We start from the raw sequence: 12,427 nt of genomic DNA, 5'->3' as shown, positions 1-12,427 counted from the left end.
ACAGGAAGAATAAATGATAGCAATCACTCCAATCATTATTTCATTCCACAGTCTCTAAGGGTGCTGTTCCATTGACATAATGCCTGAGTTCATGATCATTACACTGAATAACCTGCCGGGAAGAAATGGGCAACGCTGAAATGAGCACTTGAAGTTCCTGTCTCCAGGGCTAGATGTAGGCCTCTGTTTTAACCCAATTGGTTAGAATCGAATCCAAGGTTGCATGTTCAATTACCATGGAGGCCATTTGACATATGACACTTCAGAATCTGTAGGTCACGTTGGAGAAAAAGTGTTAAGTGTAAAGGACAATTCTGGTAGCCTGGTAGCCTGTATTTTGTTGCTAATCTACAATCTACTTAATCACAAACCATAACAGTCTTGACATTGAAATAAAACATCCCAGTCAGCCAATTCAGAAGTGGAGCGGAGAGGCTGAAGCCAGGAAAACAGATAGAAATATAGAGACCAAGACCTTGGGATTTAGCACCGCCATAGTGATCTGAGGTGGATTCATCTCATAAAGGCGTGTGGAGAAACTGCAAAGGCCCAGGTTTAATGGTGTTTTATCAATCCCGGTCAGTACATATGGCGTACTACGTGTCCCAAGAACTGGGATGCTGCTCTTCTTCAGCTGGGTAAACTCAGCCAGGAGGCAGAGAAAACCCCTGATAAAACCACCGCCTCGCCAGACAATTCAAACAACCTCTGGGACAGAAATGTCATGGTCATCTTTTGTCTGTTTGTTGATTGTTCTATCAGTACAAAGCTTAAGCACATTTGATTTAGCACCACTGATATCAGTGTTCGTCATTCAGAATCAGAAGCAATCACTTCATCGTCACCCTGGTTACAGAGAGCCACTGAGATAATACTGTGACATCTATATCTATTTAATACAGACAAGAAACATGCTTGCTGGTATTGATGAGCAACGGACTAGTTATTTTAATGACCTGGATTTAAAAGTGTCATTTGGCTAGACTGCCTATAATGACCCATGTGTCAATCTGCTAAGTCTCTTTGTCTGCTAATGTACCTCTGTAGTGTAACAAACTGTCTGTGAGAGACCTCAATACAGACACACATATCTTTACATACTAGAACTAGAACTACTAAAGAGACCTGAGTGCTTATATGACCTAATGGCCCTAAAATGTTCATACAGACATTCATGTGTGACACAGCTCTACCTGAGCTTTTTTGCAGCAAAAATAGAATAATACACTTTAATATGACACAGCATAAACATGCATACTTTTTAGGTGCTGTTATCACTTTATTTACATTGAGGTCTTAAACTGTTTAGACAATATGTTTTGCAAGGTGAATGGACCCCATACTTGGCCAGTGTGAGCATTGCTGCCCTACTTACTACTAGACTCACATGGGGATGATTGTTGATTATTACTGCCATCTAGTGACTATTTATGGCACTACCCTTTATTTTATATACAGTACATAGAGTTTGACTTTGCATGAAAAGATCACTTGTAAACTGCATTTGTTATTTTATTAACTCACTTGATTTGTTCTTCTTTCTAGGATAGGCTACTCAAGATGGCATACCCAACAGATTACTCTCTCATAGCCATACCACTCATACCACAATAAGGACAACGTTAGAGAAACAACATGGAAGGTGGGGGAATACAGAACTTATCCATAAATGGCAATGCATCAGACATCCACCCTGTCACACACAGTCTATGGGAGGTCATAACCATAGCAACTGTGTCAGCCATCGTGAGCCTGATTACGATAGTGGGGAACGTCCTGGTGATGCTGTCGTTTAAGGTAAACAGCCAGCTGAAGACAGTCAACAACTACTACCTGCTGAGTTTGGCTGTAGCTGACCTCATTATAGGTGTGTTCTCTATGAACCTCTACACCTCCTACATACTGATGGGATACTGGGCACTGGGGAGTGTGGCTTGTGACCTCTGGTTGGCTTTGGACTACGTGGCCAGTAATGCGTCAGTGATGAACCTGCTGGTAATCAGTTTTGACCGGTACTTCTCCATCACCAGACCCCTGACCTACAGAGCCAAGCGCACCCCCAAACGGGCTGGGGTCATGATAGGCATGGCCTGGCTGGTGTCCCTCATCCTGTGGGCCCCTCCCATACTGTGCTGGCAGTATTTTGTGGGGAAAAGGACAGTCCCTGAAAGGCAGTGTCAGATCCAGTTCTTCTCGGAGCCAGTGATAACATTTGGGACAGCCATTGCTGCATTTTACATCCCAGTGTCAATCATGACCATCCTGTACTGTCGGATCTACAAGGAGACGGAACGTCGCACCAAGGACCTCGCTGAGCTCCAGGGCATCAACAGTTCCACAGACACTGGTGTCACCAAGCCCCAGAAAACCATCATTAGATCCTGCTTCAACTGCAAGCAGCTCAGCTCTGCCTCCCGGGACAGAACCCAAGCCTCCTGGTCCTCCTCCAACAGGAGCAATGCAGCCAAATCAGCAGCAGCCACCAACGACGAGTGGTCCAAGACTGACCAGCTGACCACCTTCAACAGCTATGCCTCCTCGGAGGACGAGGAGCGGCCCGTGTCCCCGGGGGCCTTTCAGCCCACCTGCCAGGAGTGTAGGCAGAGCACGGGTGCAGCGGGCTGTGATAAAGAACAACTCAGCAGTTATGAGGAGAACAGCTTCTTCCACACGCCACCAAAGACCAACTCCCAGAAGAGCAAGAAGTGTGTGTCCTACAAGTTTAAACCAGTTCCCAAAGACACTAGCAGCGGTGCCCAGCAAAGCAAGAATGGGGACACTAACATGGCCCCATCATCTTTCTCTTCAGCTGACTCTATGAGTGCCCCACCCTCCACCTCCACCTCCTCCTCCAAGCCAATAGACACCACTCTGAAGATCCAGCTGACCAAGAGGAAGAGGATGGTGCTGATTAAGGAGAGGAAGGCTGCCCAGACTCTCAGTGCTATCCTGCTGGCCTTTATCCTGACGTGGACACCATACAACATCATGGTGCTCATCTCCACCTTCTGCTCTGACTGCATCCCTGTGTCTCTCTGGCACCTGGGCTACTGGCTGTGCTATGTCAACAGTACAGTCAACCCAATGTGCTACGCTCTCTGTAACAAGACCTTCCAGAAGACCTTCCGCATGCTGCTGCTCTGTCAGTGGAAGAAGAAGAGAGTGGAAGAGAAACTTTACTGGTACGGGCAAAACCCTGTAGTGAGCAGCAAGCTAACATGAGCCATTCACACCTTCCTTTCAGAGGAACGAGTATCAAGACTATATGACTCGATAGATGTGGAAATATTTCTGTCAGTATTTGAGTTATGTCTACAAGTAGGGTGTGTCAAAGGTGCAAAGGTTAGAGACAATACTCTAGTTTGTCAATGGTATTGTTCTTTAATCAATACCTTGATCACTGCTCACTACAAAAAAATTCAGAAGTGTTTGATAATCTTGCCCCAAATGCTGATACTGTACACCAATACATAATTGAACATGTAAATATTAAAAATAACCCAACATGCACAAAAAAGTTAGAGATATTTTATAGAAAAACATGTTCTGAATGTTTTCTAGGCATTATGTTAGACTACATTGTGTTTATTTTAAGGGCTATCACAGTTCTTGACTTGATTTCAGAGTGAGCTGGATAACAAATGATTGTACACTCTGATCATCAAAGCCTTGTTCACATGTACCATTGACTTTTGTCAGATACTAATAATCAAACATTCAACAGCCAATCTTTCCACCAATACACAAGCACAAACACATATACAGTACAAATGTATTCATCCCTGAATCCAAATGAATCCAGACACCACAGAAACAGAGGGGAAGAGATTTGATTAAAGTAAATGCTGAGTTTGCGATATCAAATTCTATTTAACGATTAGTCTTACTCTCAACTCAGCAGCTTTAATCTGCACATAAACTGTGTAAAACACGTGATTTCATGCAATAGTTTATGGGACACTTCCGCATAAAGTATACACCTGACAAATGACTTGTCAGATAAGGATTAGCCTTTAATCAATCATAGTGGGTTCAGTTCAGGCCTAAGCATGGGATCATATCAGGGAGTGATTTAATCTGTCCAGGGTCACTATAAGTCACTCAGTACAGTGACAGCCCTCAACATTTACATCCATACTGAGTGGGAGACCGTAGGCTTTGATTCATGCACTGTTCTGTGTCATGTATTCTTTAGAATGTGTTTAACATCTGTCTGTACTCAGGAGACAGGCTTTTGTTTTGGTCATTCTGTGCTGTATAATTCTCATGTCCCCATTGCTAAACATTACATTTACAGAATTTCAATTGACCAGAACAATCAAAAACTGTTCAAATCTAGTTATTTAATCAAATGTGTCATCAGAAAATCTACTGTAAACTTACTGGATTGAATCTTATTTCGATCCAGTATATCTTGTTTTTTTGTGCCAACAACCAACACATTCGTTCAGTGATATTAGGTGAGTAAATAAATACAGCAAAAGTGGTTTTACATGTGTAATAAGCTATGATGTAATGGCCACAAAATGTGGTCTGTGATCATTTAGACATACAGTTTTGGGGGAAAGGTAGAGGGGGAGATTTAAGTGTATGAAGTCCCCAAAATAACTATAGCTTTTTTTTTATTACTTAAAAAAAAAGTGTGACAAATCAGTTGATACTGAACTGTTTCCTTTACAGCATTTTGTGATTATATGTCTCTATGTATTTCTGAATTAAATGTGTTGAACTATTGTCTCTATTACGTAAACAATGTTTTGAGAACCACTGCGTTAGAATAACCACAGATGGTATGGATCAACCTAATCTCCAGACAACAGACTCACAGTTCATCCTTCTTACAGTCCCCAGTGTGGACCACCTTTACTGTGTCTGAGGGCTTTACCATCATCCAGGCGTATTTACACAGGTGCTCTTTGTTGCAGTCCTTCTGCCAGTAGATCACGTTCCTGCGGTTGAGGTTGGCCCCAGCACAGGCGTCGTACCACCAGCCCCCTCCCGCCACACCCTGGAACTCCAGCTTAGCACAGTTTTGGAAGTAGTTGTCATTGTCTCGGTCCTTGGTGGTAAACCTCTGGTTGTCATGCAGGTAGTTCTCTGTGTCCTGGGTGAGAGCGTCTAAGGCAGAGCCCTGGAACAGACCAAGACGCAGCCTGAACCCAGACCGCTCGTCCTCCACCATGAAAGGGTCATACTCGCCAATCTTGGCGACGGCATCTTTGTCCACCAGCTTGACCCCCAGCTTGTAGCGTCCTGGCCCTCGGGTGAGATGGTGGAGGTGTTCGTTCCCCAGCCAGTGGTCACCATTCAGCACCCCGAACCCCTGCTTGTATTCGACCCAGGTGCGGTCGAAGTCCACGCTGCTGTTAACCGTGATGTGCTGCACTACGGTCCAACCACCATCTTGCATGGCACAGTAGGCCAGGATGGGGTAGTCAGCTGGCTGAATCAAGTACACTCCATCTCTGGCCTGACCCCCTGAACCCATCAACATCTCATAGCAGTCCCTGGGGTACTCTGAAGGGTGAAATAGCAACAAACTGAATTAACACCCACAATATGCAAATTGCACAAAGAGTTGACGAGTAACATGAGATCAAGTTGATTAAATCAAAGCAGATAATCTGGATTTATTTTTCTAATCATTGTGTACACCTATTCAAGGTATTGTATGATGACGGACCACGATGATTAACCTGCCACTCCCTGTCTTATCATCAATGGGCTAATCTTCATGACTGTTGGCAGTTTCATAATCCATGGGATTTCACCGTGTCCATGACAAGCGTAGTCAAACCTTGATGCTCTAATGTAGCATCTCTGCTGTTTAGTCTGACAAAAGTGTGTCACTACAATACACTACTGTTCTCAGCAGCAGGTAAGAAATGTGAAAGAAGTTTATAGGAACACAGTTGTCAAGTATGAAGTATAGAAGGGTCAGTAAGTAATTCGGTCTAGGCTTTTGCATTTGAACTACCTCCAGAATTACAGACTCAAAACAAACGGGTTTGTCTATCAGCAAAGATATGATACTTCAAGCACCACACATAGGGCTATTAATACAATTTGAAGCCCAAATTAAATCCCACTGAAACGACACATGACAACTACAGAAACAGCCATAAGTCCTACTGTAGAATCCATTTCTACATTATGTTGGTAATTCCATTCCATTACTAATAATACAGTATTGTCATCCCTACCTTTCATTCCCTGGTTGAGGACCATCTTGTGCTCTTCAGAGGTCAGGAGATGGGTGTTCTCAGCTACCAGGTGTTTAGTGTGTACTCCCATCAGACTGATCACCAGTGCTGCTGCTACTGCTACAGTCCATGTCCCAAAACTCTGCATCTTCTAACGGGAAGTTCCTTCAGGGTAAACAGACATGTGGATTCAATTGACCATACATACAGAGTGGTAATGCAATTTCTCTAACAATTGTGTTACGCCCATTCAAGAGATACATGTATTTGACAATTTCATACTTGGACAAAAATCTGTCATTTTTGAATACAATGTATAGAACAGGTACTTTAAGAACCGTACTGAAATGTTGTAAAGAATGAACACTTACCTTCACTGTTACTGTTCCACTGTGTGTGTTTGTGTGCTGCGCTCTGTGACCATAAACCGTTATACACACATTGTACTTTGATAGCACTATATGGGAGAGAGAGAGAGAGAGAGAGAGAACAAACAAGGCCACCCAGGCTGCCAACCAGTCCCTTCCACACAGCCTCTACAGGCCAGTCACGACTGGACTTCAGCCTCAGCTTCACGTCACAATAGGAAACACCATGGGTTAAAGCAACCTTCAACATATCTGTGTCAAGTGGGATGGTTGCCTAATATCTCACCTTCTGAACACTTCCTCCACTGCTGGGAAGAAGCGATTGTAACCTTTGTCTTGGTGTTGCAATGTCAGTTTGTTTTAGCTGATCAAGTAGAACAACAAACAAGACAACCCCCATCCTCACAAATACTGTATCACCATGTCCCTGTTATGCAAAGAGGTATTTTACAGCTATTTGTTTTAATATACAAAGATAGTCACAAACAAAGCGCCATAAATGATAAGGCCTAAACAACTTATCTTCATGATGATTCAAACAGTGAATTTAAACTATGTCTGGAGGACCTGTGCACTAACACAACACATACTGTAGATGTACCCTATGAATAGGGCCAGGAATATTTGACCAAGAAAAACTCCAGGCATTATCTATACTCTGGGTCCTTGTTATGGGCTCTAACTAGGGCTTGGAATATTTCAATATCCTGACTAAACAAAAATGAAACCTTCAGCAGTGGCGGTTGCTATTAACCAGAGCGCCAGGTCTAGGTCCAAGAGGCTTCTAAACAGCTTCTACCCCCAAGCCATAAGACTCCTGAACATCTAGTCAAATGGCTACCCAGACTATTCACCCCCTCCCCCCCCTCTGTTGTCATCTATGCATAGTCACTTTAATAACTCTACCTACATGTACACACTACCTCAACTAACCGGTGCCCCCACACATTGACTCTGTACCGGTACCCCCCTGAATATATTGTTATTTTTTACTGCTGCTCTTTAATTACTTGTTACTTTTATCTCTTATCCAGATTTTTAAAAACTGCACTGTCGGTTAGGGGCTCATAAGTAAGCATTTCACTGTAAGGTTGTTGTATTCAGTTGCATGTGACTAATACAATGTGATTTGATTTTTTAAATCAATTTTCATACTTTTTCCTGTACTGGTCCCACATGGGAATCAAACCCACAACCCTGGCATTGCAAGTGCCATGTTCTAACAACTGAGCCACACAGGATAACATTTTATGGCTGACATTTTTATATCTAAGTAATTTATTTGTTTGCAATAAAACAAGTTTAAGTACCATTTTAATGAACTAAATGGTTCACTACTGTAACCAGACAGTTCTATGCACTTTCATCCTTTGGATCAATGTTGTGCCGTTGAGATGAAATCATGATAGCATTGTGGTCATATCAAATTCTAATTCAATGAAAAGGATTTAAAGATCCAAATGCAGCCATTTTTAGCTCAATATCAAATCACTTATGGGTAACAACTAAGTACTTTTACTGTGATTGTTTTCAATTAAAATGGTCAAAAAGAAACAAAAATAGCTTCTTAGCAAAGAGCAATTACTTTCATCAAGAACTTTGCTAGGACTTTCTGGGAGTGGTTGGAGTGGAAATTAGCTGTCATTGGCAGAGATGTTTGGAATTCTCTTTCTCATTGGTCTATTAACTAATTTACCGCATGGTGATAGTACCATGGAAGACCAAAACCCCATCCCACTAAAACAGTCAGAAATGTCAGTCTTTTCAAACAGCTCTTACACTAAAAGGGCATTATTATCATTTCCACAATTTCACATTATTATTCCAACCTCATAGCGTGGAAACATACAGTATATAAAACACAGGGAAATCCTGTTTGACTGCACTGTGCCATTAAAAAGAATTAGGCACAATCATTGTCTGGAGTGTCTCTCTGAGTCAGATAGACACTCTTTAGCAGCCCTCAAATGAACCAGGTTATGTTTTTCCAAGCATAACACTTCAAGTAGTGCAGTTCATTGAGTCACAAGTCCATTTGGTTCTTGTGAGTTGTTTCACAATGGGAATTTGGAAACAAAGTCATCAGGACTTGAGCTTGACATGGGCCACCATTGCAAGCATGGCAACTGAAACAGGTAAGAGTCTATAGCCTGAAAAACAGGAACGAATGTCACATACATCACAAACACTATTTGTACTTATGTTCAAATGATCATGTATTTTAAATAGTGTTGCAAAGGGAGGGTATATTACTAGGAACTGTTTTGGCATCAAACTGGTGGCAGTTTGGAAAAAAGTAAATGTTGGAAGAGTTGCAGAGTTGATTGAAAATAATGTAATAGTTTGATTAGATGCTTTTTTCATTAATTAGGCTATTTTCTCTTGAACTATGTATGGTCTATCTACTAAACTCATGGAAAATATGGACACAGACATAATCAATTAATACTGTATATGAATACATTTTTTTAAAGTTATTCAAGGATAAATTACCAAATTTACGATAGATTGACATATATTTTCTGTTAAAACCTACCCATCCATAGATTGAGCGTTAGTACCTCGACTTGTTGAGAGGTCTGGCCACCAATGTTTCAACACTGACTGTACCCATCGTTAACCAACTACCAGGTAGCTGCAAGACAGCATGGGATCAGTTTGGTTGGATTGTCAAGAATTTGTAATGGATAGTGTGTCATTAACAGTGGTACTCACTCTTCATATGGACTAGTGAGGACCTTTTTCACTAGAGGGTAAAGGTCAACACAACAGCCAATGGAAACACTGGATGACTCTGACTCATCGTCAAGACTATTGGGGAAAGATTAGATAAATAATACATAAATGGCATTAAACGTAAATTGTAATCATTGTTTTTTTACCAGGAAAAAAACATTCGAAATGTACCTTTTTGTTATTACTTACAAGTGTCTTTAATCCTGTAGGACAAAAGAGCTATGCTATTATAGAATCAAAACTTTGGACCAATAAAACCTCCGATATTTCAATCTTGACAAGTTCTACTGTACCTTAAAAAATATGTAAGCAGTTCTCCAACATTTCTTCGTCACAGGGTCAAGGCTAGATTTAGTCTCAGATTTCTTCCAAAGAGCAGCTTTGTATTGTGGAAAGCAGAACACCGGAGGTGGAATACATTCAAATATTTGTGACACCAAGCATATCACGATGATGAGACAATCAACCCTTCAGGCAAACAGACTACTGATATTTCACACCTCTGAGAAGTAGTCATTGTCTTTTGAACCAGCCTCGTCAGTCTTGTTAGTATGATAGGCAGTGGGTGGAAACTCCCATGGGTCCATGTAGACGATCTCTTACATGCTCTGCACACAGGCCATTTCGTTCTCCTTGTTGGCCACATCATAAGTCCTCCCTGTGGATCGCTGCTTCCTCCGAATGATAGTGAGATGGTGGGTCTTCCACTTACAGTACACGACACAACTCCCTTCAGTCTTCCAGGGTTGTTCCTTGAACGACCTGCCAGACGTCTATGAAACAAAGACATGGTTGAATACTCAGACATACTAGATTCAATCATCAGTTACAGTGCCTTGCGAAAGTATTCGGCCCCCTTGAACTTTGCGACCTTTTGCCACATTTCAGGCTTCAAACATAAAGATATAAAACTGTATTTTTTTGTGAAGAATCAACAACAAGTGGGACACAATCATGAAGTGGAACGACATTTATTGGATATTTCAAACTTTTTTAACAAATCAAAAACTGAAAAATTGGGCGTGCAAAATTATTCAGCCCCTTTACTTTCAGTGCAGCAAACTCTCTCCAGAAGTTCAGTGAGGATCTCTGAATGATCCAATGTTGACCTAAATGACTAATGATGATAAATACAATCCACCTGTGTGTAATTAAGTGTCCGTATAAATGCACCTGCACTGTGACCTGCACTAAAATTCAGAAATTTTAATTCCAAACTACAACATTTTCAGACAAGATAGAACTGCCAAAGGGGGCGGTGTTGCAATCTACTGCAAAGATAGCCTGCAGAGTTCTGTCCTACTATCCAGGTCTGTACCCAAACAATTTGAACTTCTACTTTTAAAAATCCACCTCTCTAAAAACAAGTCACTCACCGTTGCCGCCTGCTATAGACCACCCTCTGCCCCCAGCTGTGCTCTGGACACCATATGTGAACTGATTGCCCCCCATCTATCTTCAGAGTTCGTGCTGCTAGGCGACCTAAACTGGAACATGCTTAACACCCCAGCCATCCTACAATCTAAACTTGATGCCCTCAATCTCACACAAATTATCAATGAACCTACCAGGTACCTCCCCAAAGCCTTAAACACGGGCACCCTCATAGATATCATCCTAACCAACTTCCCCTCTAAATACACCTCTGCTGTCTTCAACCAAGATCTCAGCGATCACTGCCTCATTGTCTGCATCTGTAATGGGTCAGCGGTCAAACGACCTCCACTCATCACTGTAAAACGCTCCCTGAAACACTTCTGCGAGCAGGCCTTTCTAATCGACCTGGCCGGGGTATCCTGGAAGGATATTGATCTCATCCCGTCAGTAGAGGATGCCTGGATATTTTTTTTAAATGCCTTCCTAACCATCTTAAATAAACATGCCCCATTCAAGAAATTTAGAACCAGGAACAGATATAGCCCTTGGTTCTCCCCAGACCTGACTGCCCTTAACCAACACAAAAACATCCTATGGCGTTCTGCATTAGCATCGAACAGCCCCGTGATATGCAGCTGTTCAGGGAAGCTAGAAACCATTATACACAGGCAGTTAGAAAAGCCAAGGCTAGCTTTTTCAAGCAGAAATTTGCTTCCTGCAACACTAACTCAAAAAGTTCTGGGACACTGTAAAGTCCATGGAGAATAAGAACACCTCCTCCCAGCTGCCCACTGCACTGAAGATAGGAAACACTGTCACCACTGATAAATCCACCATAATTGAGAATTTCAATAAGCATTTTTCTACGGCTGGCCATGCTTTCCACCTGGCTACTCCTACCCCGGTCAACAGCACTGCACCCCCAACAGCAACTCGCCCAAGCCTTCCCCATTTCTCCTTCTCCCAAATCCATTCAGCTGATGTTCTGAAAGAGCTGCAAAATCTAGACCCCTACAAATCAGCCGGGCTAGACAATCTGGACCCTTTCCTTCTAAAATTATCTGCCGAAATTGTTGCCACCCCTATTACTAGCCTGTTCAACCTCTCTTTCGTGTCGTCTGAGATTCCCAAAGATTGGAAAGCAGCTGTGGTCATCCCCCTCTTCAAAGGGGGGGACACTCTTGACCCAAACTGCTACAGACCTATATCTATCCTACCGTGCCTTTCTAAGGTCTTCGAAAGCCAAGTCAACAAACAGATTACCGACCATTTCGAATCTCACCATACCTTCTCTGCTATGAAATCTGGTTTCAGAGCTGGTCATGGGTGTACCTCAGCCACGCTCAAGGTCCTAAACGATATCTTAACCGCCATCGATAAGAAACATTACTGTGCAGCCGTATTCATTGATCTGGCCAAGGCTTTCGACTCTGTCAATCACCACATCCTCATCGGCAGACTCGACAGCCTTGGTTTCTCAAATGATTGCCTCGCCTGGTTCACCAACTACTTCTCTGATAGAGTTCAGTGTGTCAAATCGGAGGGTCTGCTGTCCGGACCTCTGGCAGTCTCTATGGGGGTGCCACAGGGTTCAATTCTTGGACCGACTCTCTTCTCTGTATACATCAATGAGGTCGCTCTTGCTGCCTGTGAGTCTCTGATCCACCTCTACGCAGACGACACCATTCTGTATACTTCCGGCCCTTCTTTGGACACTGTGTTAACAACCCTCCAGGCAAGCTT

General features: G+C 42.6%; 2 protein-coding genes and 1 pseudogene across 2 annotated transcripts; 1 reads left to right on the top strand and 2 right to left on the bottom strand.

The window, feature by feature from the left end:
* The first annotated feature begins 1,269 nt into the window (after positions 1–1,269).
* LOC112261818 (muscarinic acetylcholine receptor M5-like) lies at positions 1,270–3,523 on the top strand. The gene has a single exon (XM_024437439.2). The coding sequence runs from the start codon at positions 1,636–1,638 to the stop codon at positions 3,220–3,222; it is 1,587 nt and encodes a 528-aa protein (XP_024293207.1). The 5' UTR covers positions 1,270–1,635; the 3' UTR covers positions 3,223–3,523.
* zgc:194887 (uncharacterized protein LOC571819 homolog) lies at positions 3,515–7,393 on the bottom strand. The gene is made up of 3 exons (XM_024437440.2): positions 6,575–7,393; positions 6,204–6,368; positions 3,515–5,517 (listed from the first exon to the last, which is right to left on the bottom strand). Exons 2-3 carry the CDS (start codon positions 6,349–6,351, stop codon positions 4,823–4,825), a joined length of 843 nt encoding a protein of 280 aa, XP_024293208.1. The 5' UTR covers positions 6,352–6,368; positions 6,575–7,393; the 3' UTR covers positions 3,515–4,822.
* Positions 7,394–7,648: 255 nt separating this feature from the next.
* LOC112233352 lies at positions 7,649–9,752 on the bottom strand (annotated as a pseudogene).
* Positions 9,753–12,427: the final 2,675 nt, after the last annotated feature.

Source organism: Oncorhynchus tshawytscha, linkage group LG11, assembly GCF_018296145.1.
Source record: "Oncorhynchus tshawytscha isolate Ot180627B linkage group LG11, Otsh_v2.0, whole genome shotgun sequence".
NCBI lineage: Eukaryota > Metazoa > Chordata > Actinopteri > Salmoniformes > Salmonidae > Oncorhynchus > Oncorhynchus tshawytscha.
The sequence above is the reverse complement of the archived record's forward strand: the minus strand, read 5'-3'. Positions and strand labels throughout refer to the sequence as shown.

Bases quoted from the DNA above. Each gene is read 5' to 3' on its own strand.
- zgc:194887 (XM_024437440.2), bottom strand. From the start codon at position 6,351: ATGCAGAGTTTTGGGACATGGACTGTAGCAGTAGCAGCAGCACTGGTG. The intron at 5,518-6,203 runs GTAGGGATGACA...TTCACCCTTCAG, and splicing joins CCTCAACCAGGGAATGAAAG to AGTACCCCAGGGACTGCTAT.
- LOC112261818 (XM_024437439.2), top strand. From the start codon at position 1,636: ATGGAAGGTGGGGGAATACAGAACTTATCCATAAATGGCAATGCATCA.